Source organism: Amphiura filiformis, chromosome 12 (assembly GCF_039555335.1).
Source record: "Amphiura filiformis chromosome 12, Afil_fr2py, whole genome shotgun sequence".
NCBI classification, from domain to species: Eukaryota; Metazoa; Echinodermata; class Ophiuroidea; order Amphilepidida; family Amphiuridae; genus Amphiura; species Amphiura filiformis.
Window position 1 is genome coordinate 60,715,971 of NC_092639.1, and position 27,623 is coordinate 60,743,593.

The 27,623-nt window shown below is 37.2% G+C and overlaps 1 protein-coding gene across 1 annotated transcript in view; it reads left to right on the top strand.

Annotated features, from left to right (window-relative positions):
• The first annotated feature begins 2,130 nt into the window (after window positions 1–2,130).
• LOC140166530 (rho GTPase-activating protein 5-like) overlaps window positions 2,131–27,623 on the top strand; it is a 93,117-nt gene continuing 67,624 nt past the window's right edge. Inside the window, 11 exon segments of the mRNA XM_072190014.1 lie at window positions 2,131–2,201; window positions 8,688–9,477; window positions 11,700–11,802; window positions 11,804–12,364; window positions 14,540–14,752; window positions 15,429–15,728; window positions 17,564–17,716; window positions 18,925–19,036; window positions 19,757–20,082; window positions 23,982–24,155; window positions 25,718–25,975. Coding sequence (XP_072046115.1) covers window positions 9,072–9,477; window positions 11,700–11,802; window positions 11,804–12,364; window positions 14,540–14,752; window positions 15,429–15,728; window positions 17,564–17,716; window positions 18,925–19,036; window positions 19,757–20,082; window positions 23,982–24,155; window positions 25,718–25,975 — 2,606 coding nt within the window. The 5' untranslated portion in view covers window positions 2,131–2,201; window positions 8,688–9,071.

Consider the following 27,623-nt stretch of genomic DNA (forward strand, 5'->3'; position numbering starts at 1 on the left):
GTACTAGCACCATTGCATGTTACTCCGGCGGTTGTAATATGGTACTGTATTGGTACAATCCTCTGGCATGTGTGTGTGTGTGTCCGGCACGCCGTGTACGTAGTACTGTGTTGACATCGAATACGCGTTCGACTAATATTTCCACCGGTTCCGGCGGTTTATTCAAAATCTCAGATTTTGACAAAACTACAGCACCTGAAGTCTTGATTTTTACAGAGAATCTTTGTTTACTAAACCTGTAAACCTGAATTAAAAAATGTTTGTATTAATTTTTATCCCAGCACCGAAGATGTATGTTGGTTAAGAGCCGTTTGATTATTGAAGAGTGGTTACAGGTACATACATGTATGGTGCATTTCCAGTTCTTGTCATCATGAGCAGGAGGGTTCACAAATGTTGATTATGAGCATGTGTACCCCCCCAACACACACACACTCCCCTGCAGCCCCCACACCATTAAATTCACATTGTACCATTTGCATAATATTGTAGGCATACACATGTAAATGTGATAAATTCCAAAATCTGAACCAAGAACTTTCAAACACAAATGGGAAATTGCTTACTACATACTGCTTGTAACAGTCTCTTTTATTGGAATGAAATCATTCTGCATTAATTTTTGACACTTTGACCTAATATAGGTCAGTCTTATTATACAGGTGCACTTGAGTCCATCAATGGATGATTACGATGGTGTCATCGAAATTGAACATTGTAACTGTTGGCTATATTGGAACTAGTGTATGGTGGATTCCCAAGTATTGGCAATAATTGGATATGAAGGCCTAGCCCATGTGTAATAATACTTAGGCCGGGATTTAATACAATAACACCAGTGACACTAGATTTGCTGGTAGTAGTCCTACAAAAAATGTATACACAAGTTAAAGACCTATGTACCAGCATTTGTGAAGCCTATGTTGGGGTGGGGTATGGGACTCAAAATATGGTACTTCTTGAATAAAAGATACATGTAGGGCTATTTTGAACAGAGCCATGGAAAGTAGCATGTGTATTATGTACAGTTTGCCATTAACAAGTATTTTTCACAGTTATAGGGTTTTTTAGTTGTGAAATTTGGGAACAAATCACCAAATTATAGCTCCTGTGTATTTTGAGTCCAAGGTGGAGGTGGGGCGGTGAATATATATGTGTGGGTGTGTAGGAGTATACATGTAGCCTGTCTGGAAATGAACTGAAATATTTGTACAAGTTGGTTGAACTTCCAGCAGTATTGGAACTAAAAATGAAATTCACCTTGGCATTGCTTTGAATTTAAAAACTGAACTTGTCATATGAGAGGGGTTCATTGCCACATATTTTAGAGCACTTTTACTAAAGTCAAGTACATTTGTACATGTACTAGTAATAACATAGCTAGCCAAGAAAGTGCCAATGTGTTTTTGCCAGTGATATAGGTGATGTGCCAATAGATAGACAGAGTACAGGTTATGCAGGCAGTTAGTCAAGCAGCTAACGGAAGAGACAAGTGTTTTGACCATTTCCAGGTTGGATGGTTTAGCTGGCACTTCCTATCTGGCTACATGCGCTGCTTGATTATACACCAACTGTATCAACTTCCAGGGCACAATTCTTATTTTGTGCGTACATTCCACTAATAAAGCACAAAAGGGGATGATGTTTGATCTTCAGAATGCCAATTCCAATGTGCTGTGATGTGTGCTGCGTTGTAAGCAGTAATGGTGGATGAGAGTGGTAGGGTTTGGTCGGTGGTGATGAGAAAACGTCATTGACAGTTAAGGTTACGCAGTTGGGAATCCCCTTGATGAGATTGCTACAATTTTGTAGTGTTATATTTTCATTACAGCAATTTAAAGTACATAATAAACCTTTTTGTTAATTATTTAATACAGTTTCCATTGCCCTTGGTACATATAAACCAATTATATAACAAGATATAGAACTAAGTGAAATTTGGATACATTTCATTTTGAAAGGAAATTTTTGGTGAACTAAAATCTGAACTTAATTTGTTTCTTCTATATATAAATGACATGATAGCTATCATAAAAATCCCAGTGGTTTCAGCGTGATTACTCGTCAAATCTGCTGCCGTCAAAATTGGTTTCCCAATATTCTCAATCAGACATTTTGACGATGTCGTGAATGATGAGGGAATCATGCGAGAGTTGTCACATATTCAGTTCTGAAATATTGCTGTTGATGTCCACATATTGGTAAGGTCATTGGCCTAGATTAGGTTTGATTTGTATGCAGATGGTTTTCTGATTTCATACATGTGTACAAGATGGATGGGTATATGTTATGTTGATTTCTAATCAAGAGTAGTAACTAAAAATATCAATTTTGCAGTTGCATGTGAGAAAAGAAGACAGCCATATCATTCATTATTCTTGTTTAGGCCTGGCAAAGTCGATTTTGAGTTTCCCGTCGCCCGCCCGCACTTCATTTTCGGGCCCGCACTTGAATTCATTATTGCGATTTTCGAAAAATAAAAATAAAATCTTATCATTTTTGCAAAAAAAACGATGAAATCTGTGCATTTTTAGTGGAAAAATCAAATTCAAAACATCGATTTCGCTACCGGCAGTAAACTCATTGCGGCCGGTTGATTGGCGTCTGATAGTGATAGCCTAGATCCTGTAGGCCCGGTTCGCAACGCTTTGTAAATATGTTGACGTCGCTGTCCTTTTCCACGTCATGTATCATATACTGGACTGACAGATTAATGCTGTCATGCAGATCAATGATTCTACAGTGCTGTTCAAAATCGCACAATGAATAGTGGTGTTTGTGCGAATTTAAAAAAATATATTGATTCTGTTATTTTTGGATTTCTTTTCATAAATATCAATCATATATTTTAAAATAGTACTTGGTATCGTTTTACATTAATTTGACTGTACAAAAATGGCAAAATTTCAACTCTGCTCTATTGTGACACTGTTGCACGAAATATGCGGTCGAACAAAAATATTTTTCAACGTCTGATTTTTGTCTCGCCTGATAAGGCAGGAGACTATATAATCACTTTTCCGTATGTGTGTATGTATGTGTGTGTGTGTGGATGTGACAAATTTGGTTAAAGTTTTGGTTAAAGTTTGCCTTCCGCCTATTTTCTCGGAGACTAGGGGTTGCACGTTCCTCAAACTTGGTGGGTGGGTGCATCTTGACCCGAGACAGAACCGGTTTGTATTGGTTAGTGGGTCAAGGTCACTGAGGTCATCTAGGGTTCATCTGAGGTCAAATTAGTAAAAACTGTCGTATGGGCATGAAACTTGGTGGGTGCAGTCAACATTTAAAGCCAAATTTGTGGAAGGTCATTTCAAGGTCACCAGGGGTCATCTGAGGTCAAATTAGTAAAAACTGTCGTATGGGCATGAAACTTGGTGGGTACAGTCAACATTTAAAGCCAAATTTTTGGAAGGTCATTTCAGGGTCACCAGGGGTCATCTGAGGTCAAATTAGTAAAACTGTCATATGGGCATGAAATTTGGTGGGTGCAGTCAACATTTAAAGCCAAATTTTTGGAAGGTCATTTTGAGGTCACCAGGGGTCATCTGAGGTCAAATTAGTAAAAACTGTCGGATGGGCATGAAACTTGGGAGGTACAGTCAACATTTAAAGCCAAATTTTTGGAAGGTCATTTTGAGGTCACCAGGGGTCATCTGAGGTCAAATTAGTAAAACCTGTCATATGGGCATGAAACTTGGTGGGTATTTAAAGCCAAATTTTTGGAAGGTCATTTCTGGGTCACCAGGGGTCATCTGAGGTCAAATGAGTAAATACTGTCGTATGGGCATGACACTTGGTGGGTACAGTCAACATTTAAAGCCAAATTTTGGGAAGGTCATTTTGAGTCCACCAGGGGTAATCAGAAGTCAAATTAGTAAAAACTGTTGCATGGGCATGAAACTTGGTGGGTACAGTCACCATCAGCCAGATTATCGTGCCCAGCCGATAACTGCCAAATTCATTTACCTCTACCAAAAGTAATCGCAAAAGCAGGCGGTCACGAAAGCAGGCGAGACTCGTGGTTCGAGAACCGCCTTGTTTATTCTACAGTGCTGTTTGTGACTTTGCACAATATCGTTGTTTGTGGTAATTAAAGAAATATATTAATACTGTTAATTTTATATTTGTTGTCCCGATTGATCAATTATTTATTTTTAAATAGTATTCGACATAGTTTTAAATTAAATTTAATATACAAAAGAGCAAAAATTATATATTTCAACTCCGTTGTGTTTATGACATTGCTGCAAGAACTATGTGGTATTCAACATCAACAAAACACGTACGCATGGGGTTTTCCCTTTAATTTTGTTGGCGCAAGATTCGATAGTGGAGCTGTAAAAACTTAACCAATTCATGAATTGCAATTGTTTCGTATTTTGATTTCAATTTGATGGGACTTTGCTGACGTTTGTATTAAAGATTTGTCATGTACATATCAATTAAGATATGCGACAGTGGTCGTACTGTCATGCAGTGGACGATATCGCATGTCAACATCAACTGGATAATTTGTACTTAAATCACACAAAATTATAAATAAATAAGAAAAATAATAGTAAAAAGAAAGGAATTGGTATCAATTTTGACCTTGCAGCCTCTTTGCAAGTTTATATCTTTGGTTAAACATCCTTTGAGTGAGTGAGCGGTAAATAACAATGTGTTTTACACTCGCATTTTGTCATATAATGAAAGTCACGAAAATAATGAATAATGAAAAAGTTACCTCACTTGTTTTCAAAAATTATGTGACGGGAAACTCAAAATCGATTGTTCGGGGCCCTATGCGATGGCAACTGCATGGATACACCTACGGTGTGGTCTTATTTCTTGGGGTTGAACCCCATAATGAGTTGGTTTGCTAATTCACCCCCCCCCCAAAAAAAGAACATTTCACCCCCCCCCCTGAAAAGGAGAGATTTTTAACCCTCCCAAACCTGAAAATTTTGACATGCTTTCATTTGCATGGGAACAGAATCAACGGAGCACATTAAACATTCAATAACTTGGTCACAGATTTCTGCAGAGGAGACACCAGTATGCCAAAATTGTTAATATATACTAGTAACATTTCCAGATATTTAGGAAAATTTTTAGGATTCTGTCTTTTTTATTGATTAACATAAACATTCAATAAGTAGGTCACAGATTTCTGCAGCCGAGACATCAGTGTGCCAAAATTGTTAATATATAAATTTTGTTTAATATATAGGCCTAACATCTCCAGGATTCCAGGAAAATTTGAAGGATTCTGTCTTCTTTATTGATTTATTATATCATTTGTAATGAGCATTGTCTCACACTGCTAGGGTGAAATATGTAGGTCGTCTTATTCGTTTATTATCCAGAGGAAACACGGTTTTGTAACATTATTCTGCAAATTGGTTTGTATGTGCTTGTATTGTAGTACTGTAGTCCTGTTATTTTGTCAATTTGTTATACATTTGTAATAGCAGTTGAATATCAAGATGGACATATCAATCTTTGATTTGGATGAAAAAAAACACTTAACAATGCATCTCAGTTGACTAGATGTAAAGTGACTTTTTTTACAAAGTTATTGAAATTATGGCTTTTGTGTATGTTGTTGTTATTGTGTGGTGGTTGTTTTTTAAACCTCATTGGCAATTGAGTTTCTGTTAAAAATTTTCTTTCTCTTGACCCAAAGGCTTACACTGCAGTAAAAATGGTTACTGTAAAACAATTTTATTTCGCTAGCAATTTAATTTTGATAGCGCCTTAAATTGCTAAATTATATCACTGCTAAATAGTTCATTTATGATGGTTTTACATAGCAAGAGGATGCAAATTCGCGAATTTAAATTGCCATAAAAAGGTGACTTCTTCCCAATTCGCTAGATTAAGTTACCATAAAATTTAAAGTGTTTACAGTAATTGGGAGTGGCCTTCTTTTCCTTGATCTTTATCTTCGGATTGGCCAGCATGCTGTAGGCTTGTTATAGACAGGAGCATTGTTGTTTGTTGAACCTGGTCCTATCAGGACCCAAGCGTGTCTCTGAAACAAAGCAAAATATTTATGTATATGAATTTTATCAATTTCAAAATTTGATATAATTTAAATAAAATCCACAAATAAAAGTATGATATTAGTGGATTTTTTAAATATAATTTTTATGTATTCAGTTATTTTGATTATTGTGAACATTGGCAATGGCCAAATGCTACCATCAGTAGAACTTGGCTCATTAAAATCCACTTGGCCTTGGGTGCGTTTATTTGAGTCATTTCAAAAAATCAATTTGGTAATACTGTAATCAGGTTCATCATTACTACTGGTCACAGTTTATCTAACAAGTAATAATAAATAGCAAATTAGATCATTGTAATTCCTTAGCTGTTAGTATTTTGGGATTGATGAAAATAGATGTATCAAATATTGATAATTCCTTAAAGGGGCATTTCGTGATCCACAGCCTCATCCCCCCACTTTTCTCAAAAAAAAGTTGAGATTTTTATAATGTTTATGTACAAAATATTTCTTGCAGATTAATTAGTTTTGCAAAGATATCGTGAAATTTGAATTTCGTTCTGGTGCACCAGAACGAAATTACAACGCATTGTCTATGGAGCAGTGTAATATTACACATAATCATGCATAACTCGCAAACGCAAAATCGGAATCAACTGAGATTTTGGGAAAAGGCTTTTTTCGTGGATATGTACTGAAAAATGTCATAAAAAGAGGATGCTAGGATCACGAAATACTCCTTTAATTCTGACCTTACTTCCACCCCCCCCCCCCCAATATGAGCTCATTTTAACCAACCATAACTTTGCTTTATATACTGAGTGATAATTAAAGGATGGTTGAAGACCATTAGTCATTATTTTCTCATCAATGCATCACCTTAAAATAGGGTACATGTATCTCTATCCCTTACCCCTTCTTACAGCTAAAATAGATACAAAATATCAAAAATCAAACCCCAAAATAAATAAATCAGCGCTAATTTTTAATCAACCATAACTAATGCTTTATTGCATCACATGTATATTATCTTTAATGGTAGATGATCGTTAGTCATTATTTTCTCAATGAATTATGTGCATACCTTTATGTGAGGCTCTCTCCCTCTCTGTCTCTCTCCTTCTCCCCCTCTTATAGCTAATATCCTCAGTAGCTTAAGTCTGGCTCTGATGACAATGACTGCTATTTTTAACTCCTTTTGATGAGTCAAAATATATATAGTTGATGCTGCATTAGAATGGAGATGTTGATAATAGTAAGAATGGAGCGTATGTTATGCTAAATTGGTTATGCTTATAGAATTCTGATGGTCCGTTGTTAAAGGAGGAAAAGAAGAGGTTTGATGATGATCCGGGTCTTTGGCCCTTACCATTTTGACTTGATGATATTCTCCTTGACTGAAGTTTTTAGTATGACCTTATCTTTTTGACTTGATGGGATTTTCTGTTTTTAAAGGCATGTTCACAGATTTTGCGGGAATTGGCAATCAAAATTTTTAGAATTACCTATTTTGACTTCATCGCATAGAATTCTGATGGGACATAAAAGGAGAGGAAGATGAGGATGATCGGGATGTTTGGCCTTTACCTTTTTTGACTTAATGGAAGGTGCATTGACAGATTTCATGGGGGGTGGTCAACCAACATTTTTAGAACACTAATCTTATTTTGACTTTATCTCATAGAATTCTGATGGTTTATTATTTTAAGAAGGAAAAGAGGGGGTTCTCGCAGGTTGAAGGTGTACAGGGATGTGCCACGGTTTGGGGGTACCTTTTCAGCTATTTTTGGTATATTGATGGTTGGTGGGTTTTAAGTTAAGACCAATGGGCAGAAGTGCCCTTAAGAGCACCCAATTTTGACAAATTTGTGTGCTTCTTGTGAAAAAATTGGTATCGAGTGATGGATTGCAAACACAGCAAAAAGTAGATAGAGAAAGTCAGCATCCCAAAGTCTTTATGGCATGTACACATGTTTTCAAAGAGCCCAGGACCCGGGTGCTTAATGTGAAAATGTACATTGACATCGAATGTTAAAGTTATATTTAGCATGACATCATTTTTTCGCTGATTTTTGTACACATGTTTATTTATGAGTTGATTTGGAGATATTTTGAAAGAAGAGAAAAAGTGATTGTTTATTAAAATCAATAGGCCTATATTATTTAGTGACAATTGATGCATTGATCACATCACAAACATCTGTGAATGTTTTGTTGGTTGATGATTTATGTACCTATAAATTTATTTTTGACATACTTATTTGTAATTAATATTTCATGTAAATGTACAATGTACATGTTTCGAGTTGTGTACCATTCTAAAAAACATCCCTTTATAACATGCTTGTGTGACTTGCTAGAGGCGTATAGGCCTACATGTTTTCCCGTCAAAGGTTTGACTCATTTCAGTATCATTTCAACTCAGATAATACCCGGCCTCTAGGTATGCTTTACATGTAGATATGGGTCAGTGCCAGATATGTCCACAATGTACACACTTCATCATATTGGTATGACATGCAATGGGCTGGTTCTCTCTATAGCGTAGAGTACTTATAAATAATTAGGCATGACCAAAACATGTAATTGTCATTACTGATTAGCAGCGTTAAGTGTTATAAGCAATTTGTCCATGTGTTACCTATTGGCGTTGACTCAATAACTCTATTTTCTACTCTGTTTTGTCTCTTCTCTACAGAAAGCGATGATCCAAGACCAGTATAATGTGAAGAACTCGGCCCTAATGAACCCTGAAGGTTGACATACGGAGGCTTTTATCTAACTACCAACTAGATCAAACCCCGATGGTCCTCGTATAATTTCATCCAATATTACGAGACGTTCATCACTATGGATGCTCTGTGAACATACAATATATCTATCTCACAGCATCATAATATCACTTGCAAGGATAAAATGCAAGCAGCTTCATGAGAGAATTACAGGTGCACACAACATTGGATCTTTAGATAGCATGATTGTGTTCTGCCATGGTGCAACATATGATCGAGATTTTCTTTGAAGCGTTAACTTGTAAAACATCACAGCCTACAGGTGGGCTGTGTTAAGATTTCATCCAAACATGTCCTCTAAAGGTCAGGACAAGGTCATACACATCGTTGTGGTCGGCGTGTCGGGGCCCGAGAGTTTACGAGGAGCGGTAGGAGTGGGCAAGTCATCATTATGCAATCGGTTCATCCGACCAAATGCCGACGACTACCAGCCAGAAGACCACATCTCCACCATAAGCCAGAGCGATTTTAGCGGCCGTGTCATCAACAATGACCACTTTCTCTACTGGGGTAACGTGACCAAAAGAAATGAAGAGGGCCTTGTGCATTTTAGTGTCATAGAGCAAACCGAGTTTGTTGACGACCAGTCATTTGCGCCATTGAGAGGTTCCAACACGGCTCCGTATCACAAAAGATGTGCAGTTACAAAGCTGACATCGGCAGAGAAGTTGATGTACATTTGCAAGTATCAATTAGGTAAGAAAAAAAGTGGTTATTTTTAATTAATAATGTACAGGATAGTGTATGGGTACTAATGCCCTGCTGGGCAAGATTTTTTCCACCCCGATCCTGGCATATCCTCAAATAATACCGACCCGACCCATCCCAAAAAATTTTCTTGATTCTGACCGATTCATTTTGTTTTACACACCGGACCGGCTGATCCAAACTTCTGTTAACCTCATCCCGATCCGTTCTAGCTTTTCCAAATCTGATCTGTAGTTTCAAATCAGATCTGATCAATATTAAATATGAAAACTAAGAATGACCTACATGTTTGCAATCATCCATGTTCATACTGTCTGAAATAAACAGCACAAGACCAAAGTCATGAAATTACCTTCAATATATTACAAAACACCCAACTTTAAATTAGTACCAATTTATGTAATAAGTTAATAACAGAAAGTATATAATACATTCACACTCTCACACACATATTATACACACAGCTTCATGTGCTTTCCATTTGAACTTGAGTTTGAACTGTGGACCTTGGAATATGCAACATATTCTGTGTGGACAGCTCAAGGACATTCACTATCAATCTGATTCCAATCATTCAACTTTGGAAATTCCTGATACACTGATGATAAATTGAAAATTCCCTAGGTCTGTAGCTTGTACACTTAGCACTGTCTTGCTATTTAAGGGTAGACAAGGTATAATTGTTGGTGGAAGCAGCCAAAAAAATTGATTTTCATATGTAAATCAATATATTATTGAGAAATAACACTTGATGTTTTGCAAAAGTTCATTCTACAAACCATGTACTTTGAAACCTTGCTTGATTTATCGTTAAATGTACGTTTATGTAAGTGTTGCAGGTGTTTCAGCCCTCCTACAACATAACTCAAGAACCACAGGACCTACGAAAGTATATAGATCTGTGATATTTGAATTCTTTTACACACTCGCTATGAAATGAGCAATGCGATTTTTGCCAAAGCTGACTACCATTCGCAAGATGCTGTGAACTACCAAATCGCAACACATTAAAATAGTGTCAAACCTTAATAAGTTGTGCATTAATTTAATAAAAAATACATGTAAAGTCAATCTGATGAAGATGTCCCCCTACATCCACGTGTACACACCAGTAAATGAGACATGAAAAATGTGATTTATATAGTTTTTACTATCCAACGTGGACACACATGTTTTCATGGTTTTTGGCCCTTATTTCCAAAAATTGACCAAATATTAATTGTCCCTTTCATTGCCACTGCCAGTTAGGTCTAACAAGTAGAGCCTGAAGTTCTCTGAGAAATTTCATTAATTCCAAACTTGTGGAAAATAGAAAATTCACTTTTGCAACAACAGGCAAAATTTTGTTTAATTGGGTCTAATTTTCAATGTACATTCAACAGGATACACAAACTGATTACAAATTTACTTTAGGGGTCATATATTTGCAGTTTCATGACTGTTTTTAGGCTACATCAGCGATTTCGCGATATCAACATGTGAATCACAGTGTTTTTTCAGTGTTTATTGATACGACTTCCCTAGAGTTGGTAAACTTTTGTGGTTATTTTTAAAGAAAATGGAAAACAACACAGAATTTAGCATTTACAAAACGGAGAATTTCGGTCTCTAAACTAAAGGACTAGGATTTCACGATTCATTTGGCAAATAGGATAATATTGTAATTTGTATAGAAATTTCTCATTTGTGTCTTTGTTTGCCGGTGACACACCCCATACACACAACCACCCCACATAATGTGCTTGCACCCACGTTGAAGGCAGTAATCAAGAGACAAAAATAGTTGTGCCTGTAGTAAAGTGAAGTCTGCAAAGCAACCGAGCAGAAAAGCAATTAGCAAATAATAATTATCTACTTTAAATTGGCACGCTACATTTAATTTAGTGGCGGTACATGCACATATGTGAAGTTATGAGAAGAGTCTGTCCTCTCATAAATTGTTTTTACATCAGTTTATAAACTCAGTCAGGCACAAAAAATGGGGTTTGAATCTGTGCTAGCCGTGTGCTAGCCATAGGCTTCAACATAAAAAGTTTTGAGATGGTTTCTCAAAATATCAACAGCTATCTTAAGAACAACTGAACCAATACTAGGCTTGTTTGTGCTCATTTTGTTGCATTTTTCGCCATTCACACAATTTCTAATTCACATTCACACAATTTCTAAATTTAATAATGCTCTTTTTCTTGTTTCATTTATTTACTGAATAGGTGAGGAAGATGGCTATGAGAAAGTGGTTCTACCAGAGCCCAAATTTACTGTGGATGGCTATATCCTAGTCTTCGACGTCAACAGTAAAGTACTGAGGCGCCCATTCAGAAACAACTAGAATTTTAGGCATCCTCCACCAAACTATAGCAAAGACAAAGAGGCCAATACTTGTGGTAGCAACAAAGTGCGATGAAGCAGATGACCATTATCTCAAGGAGGCCCGGACTTTTGCCACCAAAATCAAAGCTCCTATAGTGGAGACATCAGCCACTGAAGCAGTGAACGTAGACTTAGCTTTTATAACATTAGCGCAGCTTGTTGATAAAACAAAGGGCCGGCCCAGAGAGGTGCCGTTTTCAGAAGCCATCAAAGTACGGAAAGATCTCCTGGATAATGTGACGGACGCTTATGCGCAGATGCTCAAGAACGATGTCAGAGACTACCACACAAAGTGGACGGATAAGAAGAAGGAATACGCAAAGACAAAGCAGCCATACCTTCAATATGTACAGTATCTAGGCACTACTAATGCCAAGAAAATGTTTGAAAGGCACAAGAAAAAGTTGAAAGAGGAGCACTTACGAAAAAAGCAACTACAGTACCTTACCATGCTGCCCAAGGCATTAGAAGACATCTTTCCTAATCTTGAGACAATCGCAGAGAGGTAAATATGAATATTTGAATAGTTCAGATTAAGGCTGGCATTTTCGGTCGGGTAAACGGGTACCCGCCGAGATTACATTACCGGGTAGGAAATACCCTCCCGGGTACCAAATTCAAAAAAAAAAAAAATGCATTGAATTTGAATGCATTTTGAAATTTTTTTTTTTTTTTTTTTTTTTTTTTTAGGTCAACCATGAATGATCCTGGCATTTAGGTCTAGGTCCAGGGACACTACAAAACCGAAAAAATTAAAAACTTGCAAAAAAATTTCGGGTACCCGGTTACCCGCCCGAAAAATGCGCCGGGCCCGGGTACAAAATTACCCGAAAATGCCAGGCCTAGTTCAGATGCAAAATGTGATCAGGGTTGCCAAAAGATTTCAGCCCGAATCGCGGGTCAAATAATCGAAAAGTCGCCCAATTTTTCTCTTTACCATTGGTTTCTATGAGACATGAAATTGTCAAAAGTCGCGGAGCCAATGTTTAAAAGTCGCCTAATTTTTTCTTAACCATTGGTTTCTATGGGACAGGAAATTGTCACAAGTCGCGGGAAAAATCTTCAAAAGTCGCCCAATTGGGCTACCAAATTGCGGGTTTGGCAACCCTGAATGTGATGTGCATCCAAAAGCTGCCTTGTGTCATTTTGTAGTAATAAATTGTCATTGGGATAATTTGTAATTACTAAAACACACAGCGAGTGTGACTTGCAAATGGGGTTACCTGAATGGGTGGCTCCGTTTGAAATCTACACCCCTGGGAGATTAAGGTCATGTCTTCCATAGGAGGTGTATGAATGTAAACTGGAATAGCCCATTTTGTGCCTGAACTCTTCTTATTTTGATGGCTTAGGAACAGAAAGATCTTCTTAATGAACTCACATCTGCATATTGCGTGCATGTCCTGTATAGGAGTTTATGACACAGGTAAACATACTATACAGCAGCTTACGGAGATATATCATTCTACCGATGAGCTCTCAAATTATTTGACCCTTTCTAGGTAATGGATCAAATTGAACCACATCTGCCCCTTCGAAGAGTCCTGACCAATAGCTTTATTAATCAAAATCAAACTTTTAATATAAAGAAGTGGGAAAAAAACAGTCAAAATTTTTCTGAACAAAAACAGAATATATACACTGACCACATATCCCACTCATGTACCATCTTTGGAAGAATTTGACCCTTTAGTTATGAAAACATATTTCAGTAGAGGGGAAAAACAGTGCACATATTTGGTCTGATCTTGTTCTGAAGAAGTGAGAGCTAATCATGATGAACTTTTAACAGGTCCAACAGCAATTACATTAAAAGCATCAATCTGTGAATTAGGTGTTCATTCATATATTTTCATGACTAAACGGTTGTTGATGCAAGTGGCCCGAGGGCATAAACAACCATTTAGTCATGAAAATATATGAATGAACACAAGTAACATCATTAAAAAACATGATTTTTTATCATTTTCCCTACCCAGCCATCTCACATCCAGGACATTGGGCATAAACACTGTTAATGCCCGGCTCTCGATCAATCACGCGCGCTGTTATATAGCGTGTATGTATGAACAACCTGTCATAAATAGCCTATTGAGCATTGAGTACAGAACTGGCTCAGGCAATGATTGGGCTATTCAGGTTGAAAACCATATGGAAGACATGACCTTTATCTCCCACACAAGGAGTGTGAATTTCAAATGGAATCACCCATTCAGCTAACATTTGAAATTCACACTCCCTGTGTGATGTATTCCATAGAAGTGTATGGATTTCAACTGGAATGGCCCAGTATACATGTAGGCCTTTTCAGCAGCCGATAGGAAATCTTCGGAAATGATTTTAAACAGATGACGTGTGGTAAACTAAAACACCACAACCAACCACGTACCAGTGACATCACGTTTGATGAGCGTGGGGTATGATTGTTCACACCAATCATAGGTCGCGTTGCTCTTACTCGATGCAGCATATTGAATGCGGTGTCCACTGCGCGGTCGAATACACATTTAAATCGCCCAAAATTGATTGATTGAATATGTTTTGATGGGCACGTTTTTCATATAAGTCCTAAAAGGTCTATAAACATCGGCCATTATACCGGATTCACAGTTCCTGACACTTTTAATATCTGATGCATGTATATTATAAATACTTAATTTTTCCCATCCTCATTCCACAGAACATGGGAGCAATGCAAAGTAGCGGTGAATGACCACACCAAGTTCCAGGAGTGGTTCATCATCTTGGACGAGGAGTGGAAGTTTAGCACGTACATAGACGAAACCATTAACCAACAGATACCATATGACTTTCTTGATACCAACAATGAGGAATGTAAAACTGTCTTCTTGAAACATGTAGAGAGATTGCAGGCAATCAAGAGGAAAGAAAGGTAACGGTTGAATGTCTCATCGTGATTCTTTCAAAGGGTTGAAAATCTTCCGGAAATTTCCTGAATTCCCAAATTGGGACCATGGGGTTAGCCTATTCTCGGACGAGCCCCCAAAAATGTTAAATGCTGAACACAAGCCGTAGGCCAACTGTCTATTAAGGGCTCCATCAATTTTCAGGAAGTGGTTCTGTTACTCATTTTCATCCATGCCAGTGGGGGCACCAAAATTAATTTTACCAGCAGAATGGGAAGGGCAAAGTGATGGGAGGAGGGGGGGGAGTTGTAACATTCTGAAATAATGTGGCCATTTTAGATATGATGATTGAGGGCCAAATGTCCTCTGGTTGAACCACATTACTATCAAGTGCGTAAGATAACAAGAGCAGTCAGCGACAATGTCTCAAGCAGCTTTATAATTGAGACCTGTTCCCACTCAATGAGAGGAAATTTGCAATTCTTCACACTTCCATATACTTCTTCCTCCCTTTTCTACATTCTCTAACTCCTCTTTATTGTCTTCTTTTCCTTCATCTCCCCATCTTAATATACACGACGTGTCCACGTTTTGTCCATGCATTAATGTCCAGAACTGCAATTTAGTTAATAATCATGTCATTAACTGTTGTATTATTTATGTTAATTCTACTGACTCTCCCTTTTGTCTTCAAATTTACAGGATGAAGGCAGAGTACAAGAAGTTATTGGTTGCCTTGAAAGATGTTGTCACCCCTGGTCGCAAAATTGATGATACCGTCACGCATCTCGCGAACGAGGAAAGCTTTAGGGCACTCAATGATGAGGAGAGACTGGTTATCTATGAGCAGCATCAGAAGGAGATCCAAAAAGTTGCCTTCAAACAGTTCCAGGAGATGTTGTATGAGAGGGCTGATCTGTTTGACCAGTTTGAGACTATGCATAAAAGTAAATATATAATGGCTGCGCAGGATGTAGAGGAGGATTTGAAGGAGGAGAAGAGGTAAGCAGCTGCTGCTTTGAAGGGTTACTTGGGAGGAGGATCTGAGGACGTACCAATTGGAGGGAGGGGAGCAAGTGGCCCCTTAAGTCGGACCAAACTTTGTGATGAACTCATCCCCTTTTGCCTGCATGTTTTATGTTAAAATAAACTTAATTTTGGCCCACAGTAGCATTACTGTTTGTATGCTTCCTATGCATTTGTCCCGGTTAAGACCTTGTGGTAGAGGGCATCGGAATGATCTTGCAATTTTTCCCATACGCCACTATTTCAGAGAAACCATCTTCTGTAATTTGATTTAATGCTGTAGATCAACTGACTAATGTTCGTCCAGTTACTTTGTTGTCCCTAAAGATGGTGTTTCTCTGTATATGGTGTTTTGGAAAGCTTATAAATATCCAGGCGGCGAGTGGCATGATAGAGCAGGCAACTTGTGAAACCGCCCGGCCGTATGGCATTTTCCATATACTCCGTTAGTTTTGTGGGGTTCATTATCGAACCCTAACGGTTTTAGCTTGTATTTATATTATTTATTAACATAGGCCTATTTGTTTGTGATATTTCAGCGTTTTAAAATGTCAAAATAATCCCATTTAATTACACGGTTGACGATGAAAATTTACTGAATTTAGAGAATGCACGGCGACCACCACCTGTAAATATCAGCATTGAACCCACCCCACTTACTGTTGCATGGACACGACACATAAAAAGATGTGTGCAAAGTGTGCATCAACTGTATCCAACAGGCATGACATACGCATGCCTTTAATAAAAGATATTATATACCTCATATATAGATTCCTCTCATCTGATTGGTTAAAAGTGGAGTCATTAAAATAGCTGTGCCCCCTTTTTCTATCAAGATGACGTCATACAACAACTGTGCCCCGGGCACAGTTGATTCTATGCCCGGACAATAATTGGATATTCGCAACCCGGATACACAGATCGCTCAGTATACATTGCGCACCCACTATCGGCCGGCGTTGATTACGAGTGTTGAGACTATCGCGGTCACAGTTCGCAATGAATTTGACCTCTCCTTGACAACGATCTTTCACCGGCCGCCGTGAGTGCAGTGATTGTTTACATTCTGTTACATGTCAAGGATTTATACCTGCCAAATGTCACTTTTTAGACAAATTACTACGACCTGGAGACTCGGCAGTGTGTGATGTTAGCACAGAAACGGTAGGGTTGTTTTAGCTATGAAATCGGTAGATATCGGTCCAAATTCTGCACCCTTGCTCTTGCATGCACTGTGTGCATTTAAGCCTAAGGCCTATGCAGTTACAAAGCTTGTAGGCCTTGTCAGTCAGGAAATCTTTTAACCAATCAAATGAGAAGAATCTATATTATTCGGTATATAAAACAAATATTGACTGCTTAATATTAGGGCACAGTTTAAAATTATAGGCCCTCGGTGATGTCAAAACCATGACTATGCCCTCAGCTTCGCTTCGGGCATAGTCATGGTTTTGACATCACCTCGGGCCTATAATTTTAACTGTGCCCCTCATAGCAGTCAATATTTGTATACTAAGTAGCCGGTCGCTAATGCTGGTTTCATACTATCATGCCGCTTCACGGCATGACACACGCATATTGCAGACAAACAGACACAATCAAGACTTGTGATTGGCTGATACGTCATGCCGCTTGCCGCAGCGGTAAACGGCATAAAAGTATGACAGGGGCACAAGTTCTGCGAAGTATGCACACACATTTGACATGACGTTCAGCACAGAAAATCTACAGGAAACAAATTATGTTTGTTATTTAGTCTTAGACTTTGGAATTGTTTTTGTTCATTACTTGCATCTTTCTTCTTGCAGGTACAAAGCCCTTTCAGAACTGATATCAGAGAGGAAAGTGATGTTGTACAAACACATAGCCTTCATATCTAACCCTACCCAGGATACATGTCCTAGTCACGATAGATGTATGGATAAATTAATACAAGGCTGTATAGAACGTGGAGTGCCCAGGTAATAGTTGCAAAATACATACATTCTTTGATTACTGTTGAGCGTTGTAAAGTTTGATCTTTGCAAACGAATTAGTCTGTACATGTTCAACATAACATGTTCAACATTATTTCACAGATTCCTGAGACGGTAACTTCTCTCTAGTCCGAAAGGTCGCTTGTGACTCGTCCGAAGGATGGCTAGTCTGAAAATCAAATTAAGTTTGCTAATCCAAAGGTTCTCTCGTCCGAATATAGAATAAGGGTTAGTGTTAGGGTTAGTGAGCCTTATTCTATATTCGGACTAGAGAACCTTATTTATTATTCGGACTAGAGAACCATCGGAATAGAGAACCGGATATTCAGACTAGCGAACCCTCGGACTAGAGAACTGGACATTCGGACTAGCGAACCTTTTTCAGAATTCAGACTAAGGAGCCTTCGGACTAGGGAACCTTTGGACTTAAGAGTGTTGTCGCCCCTGAGACCTCTGTAATACATTTTGTATATATCAGGTTGTCTTTTTATATATGTGCTTAGTGTAATTTTGTTGTATTAATTTGTAAAGAGGATACGTCATTTCTCAGGTTCTTACCTGAGATGCATCGCTGCCATCATGTTTTGTTGTTTGATGTTATTTGATGGAAATTAAGTTATCTTATTTTTGTAATGTTAGGTCATGTAACAAAAATAACATGTTTCTCGTCCAGCCTGTTCCGATTCTGGACATGCACCAGGTTGGCGTTTTTTTGTTTGTTATTTTGTTAAAACAACAAATGGAAATTAAACAAATCTGAACTGAAGTCTCATACCTTTAATTTTTTCATCATATTTAGTATTCTGTACGAATAATTCACTATGAAAATATCATATTTATCTTTCTAGTGGGCAAGTTGTTAACATCAGCAACTTGTTCAATGGGCTTGTTGATGAAGCAATTATGCATGCATGATTGACCCCTGTCTGAGACATTTATCAGGGACGTTATTATTCCATTGCACAGTTTTGCCATATATGAGGAGAACCTCGATCTGGCAGCATACATGAATGAGAATTGAACCAGTCATAAACATTCTGTAAAAGTTGCGTAATTCTTCCTTCCATAATATTGCATGTCTATTGCCAGTTTGAGGCTCTCCTTGCATATGGTGGAACCGTGCAATAGGCATATAGCATATTCTTCTCCATAGTGATGTTGAATGCTGATGATCTCTTTGTAAATTTTGACAGATCACCAGTAAAGGACCCTGTGAACAAGTGGCAAACGGATACAAATGGCAAGTTAAATGTAGTCTTACTAGGAGAGGATGGCCTTGCTGATGAGTTAGCCAATGAAATAAGGGTAAGTCAATTTGATAAGATTAAATTTGACCTGTTACAGTATATTAGGTTCCTTTGGTGTAATATTTTTGAAGTGGAGATTTATTTAATGTTATTGGCAGACAATATAATAAGCTGTAAAATGAGAAAAAAAAACCATCAATTTTCTTTATATTTTGTACTTTTTAATCCCCAATATCTTGGTACTATAATAAAATAAAGTCTTTCTTGGTCAAACTGGAACACTGTGAACGCTAGTGGCTCCGATAAACACACACGCACATAGCGCGGTACAGAAGAAAGTATACACACGCCTTACACTGCGTAAACGCTAGTACACTACATGGGCGCATGTTCCAGTTTGGCCAAGAAATACTTAAATTTGATTATAGTCTGGCTGACTTAATTTACCATTTGCTGTGGTAGCAGTGCATCCAAAGTCTGATGATTAGAAAGTTGCAAAGGATATGAATGGGTTTCTGATGAAGTTGATAATTTGCTGTTACTTCTAGTAGAGAGGCCACATCAGTCTATCTGCTCTAGTTAAGATTTTAGTGCAACATTTTTAGACAAAGATGCCAGCCAAAAAGTGAAAAAAAAATTCTTCTGTAACTCAAAATCTGGGTCGGTCAGGCCCGTAAAACAGGGTTGGGTTTTTTTTGTCGCCATATACTTAAAACTCTACAGCCCTGATTCTGTTATAATTGCTTTAACACCGTCTACTAAACTCAATTATTTTCAGTTACAATCCTGTGATGATGACTACACATTAGATGGCGCACTTCACAGCCTTGACCTCCGACCCATAGAGGGTGACGCGAGCCAGCCTCGCAACTACCTGGCTACCGACTTCTTCTCTCCACAAGGGTGTATCTGCACCTTCCCCTCCCTGTCTAGCGTCCAGTACGTGAAAACATGCCTTGAAAAAACTCTCCTTGCCAACAATAATGATGAGCGTTACGCATCTTTACGGAACCTGCCCGTGGTGTTGATGTTTGCGCGCGATGTTTCTGTTCCCGACTCGGATCTGTGGCATATTAAAGATGATGCACGTAGACTTCAAGAAAGGTAATGTGCTTAATTATGTACTAATTATTTGCATTATTTGTCTTCGTATTATATTTTTGTCATAGGGACAAATCACAGATTTGTTTATCAGGGTGTGATTTTTCCGGTTTCGGATTTTGGGATTAAAAAAATTCGGATTTTCAAAAAAAAAAAAAAAAAATTTTAATTTTTTTTTTTTGTCGCTTTGGATGGAGTGGCCCTGGACCAAGAGCTAAATGCTTAACAGAGATGTCACATTTCCGGAATTTTCAGTTTCCAGATATGAGAAAATCTCCAATTTTTAAAATGAAAATTCCTTAGAATAATAATAATAATATTTATTTGAATTACTTGCAAAATACAAAAGTAACAAAATAACAGTACATTTATACACACTCTACATTTCTTACACATGACAAAAGCAAGTAATTCAGGATGAGTGAATGGGCTGAAAAGTCCAAACACAGAAGTGCCCACTCATCCTGCACATGAAAGAATATTTTAAAATTAAAAGTACAAAAAAATATAGAAAAGCAACATTTTGGAAAATAATATAACCATTATCTTGAATCAATATTATAAATAAGTAAAATACAGGCAATTGAAGATACATAAGCCAAAACCTGAAACACCACAAAATCATTTAAGCAAATTCAAGTAAAATGATTTACATTCAGACTTAAATACGACAAGGCTGTTAACATGATGTAATTCAGAGGGAATTCCATTCCAAAGACGTGGAAGTGAAACAAACATAGAATTAAAGAAAGAAGAAGATTTGGCAGTTTTGTGCAATAGCCTAGAATTATCCAAAATACTTCTTTGAACCAGAGAACTAAAGGAAGCAGGCCCAAATTCATTGATTATTTTAAATCCAAAGACTAATCTTTGACACTTGTAAACATCCTCAAGCTTAATCAATTCAAGGTCTACAAGCCTCTCAGAATAAGAAGGACGATCTTCAAAATCAACTTCAGGAAAATCTTTGTAGAACAAAGTACGAGTGATTTTCCTCTGGATTTTTCTAACCTATCAATATGATTCCTTTGAAATGGAGACCAGACACAGACACAATAAACAATGTGAGGCAAAATAAGAGATTTGTAAAGATTGAGTAAAGCATCAGAAGTCATATTTCTGGTACATCTAACTATGAAACCAGAGAGTTTAGAAATCTTATTAGCGACATTACTAATATGAGAGTCAAAGGAAAGGTCCTTACTGAAAGTAACTCCAAGCAGTTTGAATTCATCAACTTCTTTAAGCTCGTCACTGCCCATAATATAAGAACTACAGAATTTGGGAGACTTAGATCTAGTCATGTGCATGGTGGAACACTTTGAAAGGTTTAAAGGAAGTTTGTTACAAACTGACCACTGAAAAATGTTTTCAATGTCCTGCTGAAGAATCTTATGGTCTAAATCACCATAAATAGGACGGACAATTGAATTATCATCAGCAAACTGGAAAAGAGAAGAAGAAACCACATCATTTAAGTCATTAACAAACAGAAGAAATAAAATTGGACCAAGAACAGAGCCTTGAGGAACACCTGAAGTTACATCACACCATTCAGAAACTACACCTTTGAAAATAATCCTTTGCTTACGCATGTACAAAAAGTTTTGAATCCACGAAGAAGTTGACCTCTAATTCCCATAGAATGAAGTTTACCAAGCAAAAGATTGTGATCGACTTTATCAAACGCAGAGAACTAAAATCCAAGAAAATACCATCAACCAGCCAACATTTACGATCATCCAATGATTTACTAAGCAGATGGAAAAATTTTGACAATATTTGCTCACAATTTCTGCCACTCACGAAAACCAAATTGATTATCAGACAAAATATCATTTTCATTGACATAATTCATTATACGAGAAGAAACTATCTTTTCCATAACCTTACCCACAATGCTTGTCAAAGAAACTGGGCGGTAACTACTAACATCATCCTTGGGTTTACCAGAACCCTTATAGATAGGGACAACATTGGCTTCTTTCCAAGCACTAGGGACTTGACCATGTTGTAGAAAAATATTAAACAGATTACATAACACTGGAGCTAACTCATTACAACAGACCTTTAAAAAGACAGGAAGTATGCCATCAGGACCAGGAGATTTGGACGAATCAAGATTATTAAGAACATCCACCACTTCACTTACTGTAATAGGCTCAAAAGAAAGGGGGGCTGCACCATGTGAAGGAATAGAATTGGGCAAAGAATCAAGATTAATAGAATCATACATGTTATCAAACTTGCTTGAAAAATGAGTATTGAATACATCAGCAATATCTTTTGGATCAGTAATTACATCATTATCAACAGTAAAACAAGTATTTTCAGAACACTTTTTGGAAGAAGCAACATATGACCAAAATTTCTTGGGATTACTCTTAACATTTTTGGAAATATCATAAGTATAATTTCTATGACTCTTTCTAATTGCAGCTTTTAACTTATTACTACAGTCCTTAAACTGCTGCAATGCAATAGGAGATTTACTAACTTTAGACCTTTTATACAGCATCTTTTCTTAGTACATAACTTTCTGATATCCCTATTGATCCAAGGAAGCGAATTGTTTCTTCTAACCACTTTCTTTGGAACAGAGTTGTCTATACAAGACATAATAATAGACTCAGCCTTATTCCACATAATATTAACATTATCATCTAAACATGAATACCAGGGACTATTTACAAGCATATACTTCATTTTATCAAAATCAGCCTTATTAAGACAATAAACAGCCTTATTAATTGGCTTACTCTTAAGAGGAGACATATTCAATATACAATTAACCGCTGAGTGGTCACAACCATGCAAATTATAAGTGGAGTTACAAGATAATACAAATGATGTTCATACAGAACCCTGACTGGATGATTTATAGACACACTGTACTGTGCAAAAATGGTGATGCAATTTCTCATGTGAATGATATGATACTGGAAGTATGTATTCGCAGATAATAAATGTTTTTATACCAGTGAAGTATTTTAACAGTTTCTCATTTTTGCATTTTACCCCATGAAATTGCATCTCCAGTGGTGCTCAAGTGTGTAAAACTCCTCTGGCTTCAGGGGGCTTCACCCCCTCGACCCCCACCGGGGCGTTGCCCCTGGACCCCGGCCGCAACAGGCGAGAGCTCCGCTCGCTTCGCAATTTCATTGCCTTGGGTTTTTTTTCAAAAAGCACCAATCACACCCCTGGTTTATACCGTCCTTCTGTATTGTGCCTCAAGATGAGAGCACCATCATGTTATGCAATGTAAAGCTGTTTGAGCTATTGAATACTGGGTCTCATCTCTGGTTGAGAGTGCCAGCAGTGTGTTTATGTGTTTCACCAACAGAGTATAAATGCACTTGCATCGCTCTCATGTATTGTTACTCTCAACTTGAGACAAGACACACTATAGCTATTTCGGAACATGAATCTCGGCTCTTCGCAGAGTGGTTGCCATTTTTGTCAAAATCAAGTTTTTTGTGGATTATGAAAATAGGGGTAAAGGTGCAAATTTTATGCTATTTTTCAGGTTTTAAAAGCAATTGATTGAAGATGTTTCTCATGCAAAATGACTGATAATCATGATAATGGTTCATATGACTTCTTGCACAAACAATATATGCTGGTAGATATAATGGATCATGAATCAACCTTCATCATGTCATTGTGATCATAGTGTTGGGGATCAAGGAATGGGAAAAAACTGCTGCAACTTTTCCAGTATTTGAGCTGCAATTAAAGATAATCTCTATATGTTGTTAGATGTGCTGTGGGGTGTATTGTTGTTTTTCCCATTTAAGTCACACTTGTAAAAAAATTTATGGAAAAACATTATTTGTATAGTTTATAGGGTAATTTGAAACTTATTCTAACCCAGTATCATTATTACTTTTTACCCCTACTAGACTCAACCAGTGTTCCATCATAGAAATGCCTATGGATGAGAGTGTCATATGGCATGGCAAGAAGTTCCATGAATCCCAGATCCAGAAGGCCTTCCGATTCATTGTTACTACTAGGAAGATGAGTGAAGGTTTGGATAATATGGATGGTCTTGATGAAGATGAGCCTGATCTCAGGTATGTATCCATTTATCCAACGGAATTGGCTATTCCACTTGAAACCCATACACCCCCTATGGCAGACATGACCTTAATTTTTAACAAGATATAACTCTAACATTTAATTTTTAGTAATAACCTTTTATGGGACAATGGGGTGGGTCTGCTAGTCCTAAAGAGCGCTTGTCCTAAGGATCGCTTGTGTGCAAAATGAAAAAGGTCACCAGTCTGACAAGTTTGCTAGCACCCTAAACCTAATCCTAAACCTAACTTTCGTACTAGTGACCCTTGTTAATTTTGGGACTAGCAAACCTTTTTTCCAAACTGGCGAAATTCAGGACTAGCGAACAGTGCCAGTTTCAACATTCATTGCCATTATTTTATGTTCAATATGATCGCATATACCTGTTGTAGCTAACAAATTGTATCTCAACTAATTGATTGGTTTCAATGGCCAAGTTTCTGTCTTATTATTGATTGATGAGTAAACACATTCATAAGGAACAAAGAAAGTTGCAATTAAATAGGCTACATAGGATTCAATCACCAAGTTTCTGTTCTAGTGGTGAGTGACTACATTGATATGGAACAAAGAAAAGTTACAATAAATACGCTACGTAGATTGAAGCAGGTGGTCAGATTGTTTCATATTGTGTTTTATAGCTTGCATTGAGGCCTCTACCAAAACAATCTGATTTCTTAGTTAAATTCCACTAGGTGTTTTATATTTGAAGCAAAAACATGTTTAACAACAGTCCATAGAACAGGATGGATGACAACCATTGCTGTTGAGCCTCTTGTTGCATTTATGTTGAAAAAAGTGAACAGATTTCATGCTTAAAATTTGTGATTCTGAGATAAATATCAGCTTTCTTCTGATGCCAAAATCTCCATTATATGATTATGTGGGGGTGATTTCAAGCTGTATATCAAAATGTGAGGCTAATTCACTGATACTGATGGCAACCACACCAAAATTACTGATCGCATCATTCTGCTACTTGGTCCATTTTTTTCTAAATGAGGTTAGAGAATTATGCTGCACTGCAAAAAATGGGTGCCATTCAGTGACATGTAAAATGGGGTCTTCGATGATGGGTTACTTTATTGAAAAATAAAGCACTGGAGGCTTTGATCCAACAAATTAGCTGCAATATGATTAATGAAGCCCTATATATCCACCATGTGAGCACCGCCAGATCGGATAAAAAAATACTGAATTAAGCAATATATTTACACATTCTATAGGTATGCTAAGATAACTGTCAAGTGCTAAGACCAAACATGAGGGTAAAAGGTCACATTTTAATCAATGTCTGTAATGGAGCTTCATATTTACCAGCACTGCCATTTACTTCCTTTTTGCCAATTCTTTTCATATGAAAAAAAAACACCTAAGAAATATTTGTGTATTTCTCTTGATGTTAAAATATAAATTTTTTGTGTTAAAATTTTGGGGGATGAGGCTATCATCCAGCTTTTAAAGTTCCACATTAATTTGGACTTAACTTCATTTCATAAATATGAAGTTGAAGACATACATAAATATCTTGTGGCACACTCCCATTCCTGCGTTTCAGAATCGGCATGGCTCTGATGTGTGGAGACCAGTTCCTACCAGATCTCGTCCTGGGCCCTCTACTGGGTCATGACACATGCTTCCAGACACCAGACTTGGAGCAGAGTATCACCCTGGACCTGTTCCTAGGCACCGAGAGGAAGAAGATTGATGTTGACGTCATGTCTTACCATCAGAACACTCTGTATAGGGATGATATTCACCATGGTTATATCCTGGTGTATTCAACTAAAAGGAAAGCATCATTCGAAACCATGAGGTTAGTTTTTGTGTTGACGAGAATAGTGAATTGTGGTAAATAAATCTTACCATCAGAATGCACTGCTATATTCTGATGTGTACTTGGTATAGAAAAAAGGTGTTTTCCATATGAGAATAGTACATTCTGATCCAGGTTCTTCCAGAAGGGCAGAGCCAGGAATCCCCCTTCATGGTGTGCATGTGAGGAAACAATGGTCGTAGTAAAATATCAGTGTTGATATTTGATATTTGCCAAACATAGTGGTATTAATTTAGAAAAATAGTATAATCAAACATCAAATGACAGCGTGAGAATTCCTGACAATTTGATATACACAACTGAGACGATAAATATATAATTTATTTTTAAATCAAAATGTTTACACACATCATAAACTCTTCAACAACCAAGGGAATTAGATACTTTTGGCAGTGATGACAATCATTGTTCGTTTGTTTGTTTGTTTGTGGAAACGGAATATAGCTACCACACAGCTGTAGAGGATGCAAGTATGTCCGATCTGGCACACTATAGAGAGTATTGAATACAACTTACAAGTTTACATACTCAAATTGATTGATTAACTACAAAAGTTGTTCTTAACTTTCAAACTCTACTTATAAAAATGAAAAACATGAAATAATGAAATTTTGATGCGGGATGGAAAAACCAATGCGGGCAGGAAACGGGAACCAATGAGTCCACTTTCATGAATTCTCAACCAAGGATGGAACTAGGGGTTATGTGCATCATCCTGTTCAGTAAGAGCCATAAGTATGTTTTATTGAATAAACTGTAAAGCACAGTATTTCCGCGGCACAAATTTTTTGCAATTAAAAAAGATCAATCATTTTTGATGTGTTCAATTTTTCATAAAATTGATGTTTTCTTAAACGCCTATAGGACAAAGCCAATATTTGCAAGCAGGAAATTTTCTTGCTTGAATTTTGTTACTTACATAATTTTCATGAAATTTTCATGCACACAGATATTTCATGGTTTACAGTAGTCTGTAAGCGAAACTGGAATTGATTCCTTGATTGATGCCAAGTACTTGTTGTTCTTTGGAATGATTCCCAGTTGATTTGCTTTTATTGGAGATAGATTGACATCCTACTCTTCCCTATAGATATCAATTACATTCCCTGTCATAGGGAAATGTGAGCACCAAATGTCTGTAGCAGCTCTATTATAAACCACTTGTTATGGAAAAGTGTCTAATCCTTGACACAACCAGTTTTCCTGTTCTTATTTGGATATAGTCTCAAACCAAAATTGGAATAGATTCCTGATTTTGTTAAAAGTTGGAAAGGATTCCCATCTGATGTGCTTTTACAGAGGTGATTGGCAACATTTTCTATGTCTATATGTATACATACCTGCCAACTGTTCATATTTAATCTGATTTGTTTAGATTCTGAAACTACCAAAAATCCGAACAATCATATTTTCAAATCTTCCAAAGAACAAATTGAGGTAAAAGAAAAATAGCGCAATGCATGAAATGTTGTAACTTCTTAATAAATTAAATAAATTTTTAATTTTAAGATCACTTTTTGTGGGTCCTATCCAAGGGGGTGGCAGAGGGTGAATGCGCACCTCAGATTCTATGCCTAAAACATGCAAAAGGGGGTCTAAGGTTTCTGGGTACGCCAATGTGGGTTGC